The 2,605-nt window shown below is 40.2% G+C and overlaps 1 protein-coding gene across 6 annotated transcripts in view; it reads left to right on the top strand.

Annotated features, from left to right (window-relative positions):
• The window catches only part of LOC103390873 (protocadherin alpha-10-like), a 77,478-nt gene that overhangs the window by 33,511 nt on the left and 41,362 nt on the right, over positions 1 to 2,605 (top strand). Inside the window, exon 1 of one of the 6 annotated variants that reach the window (XM_025063454.1) lies at positions 262 to 1,782. The exons of the other annotated variants lie outside the window; for them this stretch is intronic. Within the exon in view, the coding sequence (XP_024919222.1) occupies positions 831 to 1,782 (952 nt within the window). The 5' untranslated portion in view covers positions 262 to 830. Of the gene's footprint in view, positions 1 to 261; positions 1,783 to 2,605 lie in introns of those variants that run through there. 6 annotated transcript variants of the gene reach the window in all.

Here is a 2,605-nt window from a genome sequence, read left to right as displayed (position 1 = left end):
ACCTGTAGATGGAGAACTGATCAGTATTAATGGAGGAGACACGTTTAACAGGACCCAGACTTTGCCCAATAAAGAAAAGGTAAGATGACACATTTAAGCCCTAAATACAGCAAATTAAATCACCCCTTTATATCCTGGAGTTACATGTACGTCATACCGTGGAGTTTTCTGTGCAGTTAATATTACTGTTTCAATTTATATTTTTATTTTAATATTCTTAATTATGAAGATTAGCTTTTATGGAATTTGAATCGTATATATTAAGGTAAACAACGAATATTTAGCATGAAACGTTTTTAGAAATTAGAGAAAATATCAGCAGTTTTGTTCAATGGCTGCTTTAATACATTTCAGGATTCAGTGATTGTATTGTATACATTTCTATCCTGAATAGTCACTGCTTCCAAGGAAATCATTGCTTTGTGTGGTCCTTGCTGAACTTGGACTTTAATGATTTATTGGTAAAATGTGCGTTCAGTAACATGCACTTACCGCGTGCTCTATCCATGGTGCTGAAAATGTTTCTATCGTATCACTCACGTATAACAAAGTCTACTAATTTTATGCTTAGTGTTTCAAAGACAAATTTGTACATTTGAAACTATTGTAATTTCTTCTATTGGCCACTAGGCGTCACTGTAGACCACGAATCCATCTGCTGGACGCTTGTGTGCGGAGATCCCTCCCAGATTATTTTCGCTTTGTCCGCTTTGTTAGAACCAGGGTGGAGAACATAGGCTGCTGCCACATGTAGAGGTCGATGAACGATTGTATTCTTTATCAGCTGCAGTGCATTGAGGATCTACGGTTTTATCTCCCGGTGTGGAACTATGCAGCTTCTGGGAAGAAAAAGCTCTGTTGGGATATATTTCATGTTTTTTGTCGTGGGGTATAACTGCGGAGCGGTGCACGGGCAGCTCTCCTATTCCGTGTCAGAGGAGGTAAAAACGGGGACGTCTGTTGGAAATCTCGCCAAGGATCTCAGTATTAATATACAGGATTTGGAGACGCGTATGTTTCAGATTGTTGCTGGTGCAAAGAAAAGGTATTTCGATGTAAATTTGAAGTCAGGTTTTCTGTACGTCAGTGAAAGAATAGACAGAGAGGAGCTCTGTGGCAAAGCTGTAAAATGCACGATAAATGTCGAAGCTGTCATTAATAATCCACTTAAACTCTACCGCATCGAGGTAAATATTCTTGATGTCAATGATAATTCGCCCTCTTTCAGAGCGAAATCACAAACTATAGACATCCCAGAAAACATGTTACCAGGAGCTACATTCCCCGTTTTGTCAGCGTATGATGCTGACGTGGGGAAAAATAATATAAACACGTACAAGCTGAATACCAATGAATATTTTACTCTATCGGTTCACAAAGGAGAAAGTGTGTCAGCAGAGTTAGTTCTTCAGAAATCATTAGACAGAGAAAAACAAGCGTTGATTAGACTCACATTGACCGCTGTAGATGGAGGAACACCTCCAAAATCAGGCACATCAGAAATATTAATTAATGTTCTCGATATCAACGACAACAGTCCCGTCTTCAGCAAAACACTGTACAAAACAAGTATTACAGAAAATGCACCAATTGGCACGACAGTACTGACAGTGAGTGCAACTGACGCAGACGAAGGTCCAAACAAAGACATTGTGTATTTTTTTAATTCGAAAGATCAGGACCATGTGTTGGATGTTTTTGAAATCGATTCTCAAACAGGAACAATATCAGTTAAAGGACAGATTGATTTTGAACTTCATCCTGCCTTTGAAATCCGCGTAGGAGCTACTGACAAAGGCCAGCCTCCATTGAAAGCACAGTGTAAAGTACTGGTGGAAGTTGTGGACATTAATGACAATGCCCCTGACATCACAGTGACATCACTGCTCAGTACAGTAAGGGAGGATGCTGAAGTCGGTACTGCCATTGCCCTGGTGTCAGTTCTTGACAGAGATGGAGGGAAAAATGGTGAAGTCAAATGTGAGATAGTGAATGAGGTCCCCTTTAAATTAGAAACAAATTATAAAAATTATTATTCTTTAGTCATCGGTGGACCTCTGGACAGGGAACATATCTCACATTACAATATTACAATCAAAGCTACAGACGACGGTAGCCCCCCTCTTTGGAACACGGCAGTGGTTCATATTTCTGTGTCTGATGTTAATGACAACAATCCGTTGTTCACAGAACATGTGATTAATATATATGTAAAAGAAAACAGTCCAGTTGGTACTGTTTTAAAATCAGTTTCTGCCACTGACAGTGACGCTAATGAAAACGGTCGAGTTAGTTACTCCTTAGTCAGTGACAACAACTTGGTGCCGGTGTCGACTATGGTTAACATCAACTCGGAGACTGGAGATTTAGTCAGTCTGCAGTCTTTTAACTATGAGGAGCTAAAAATGTTTCAATTTAAAGTCCAGGCCACAGACTCTGGAACTCCTCCACTGAGCAGTAACGTGACTGTGAATGTCTTTATTCTGGATGAGAATGACAACAGTCCTGTGGTTCTCGCACCGTATTCTGAGCACGGTTCTGTGAACAGTGAGACCGTCCCTTATATCGTTGAAGCAGGACACATTGTGGCAAAGATCAGGGCTGT

Source organism: Cynoglossus semilaevis, chromosome 15 (assembly GCF_000523025.1).
Source record: "Cynoglossus semilaevis isolate Cse_v1.0 chromosome 15, Cse_v1.0, whole genome shotgun sequence".
Lineage (NCBI taxonomy): Eukaryota > Metazoa > Chordata > Actinopteri > Pleuronectiformes > Cynoglossidae > Cynoglossus > Cynoglossus semilaevis.
This window is presented reverse-complemented; position numbering and strand designations above follow the sequence as displayed.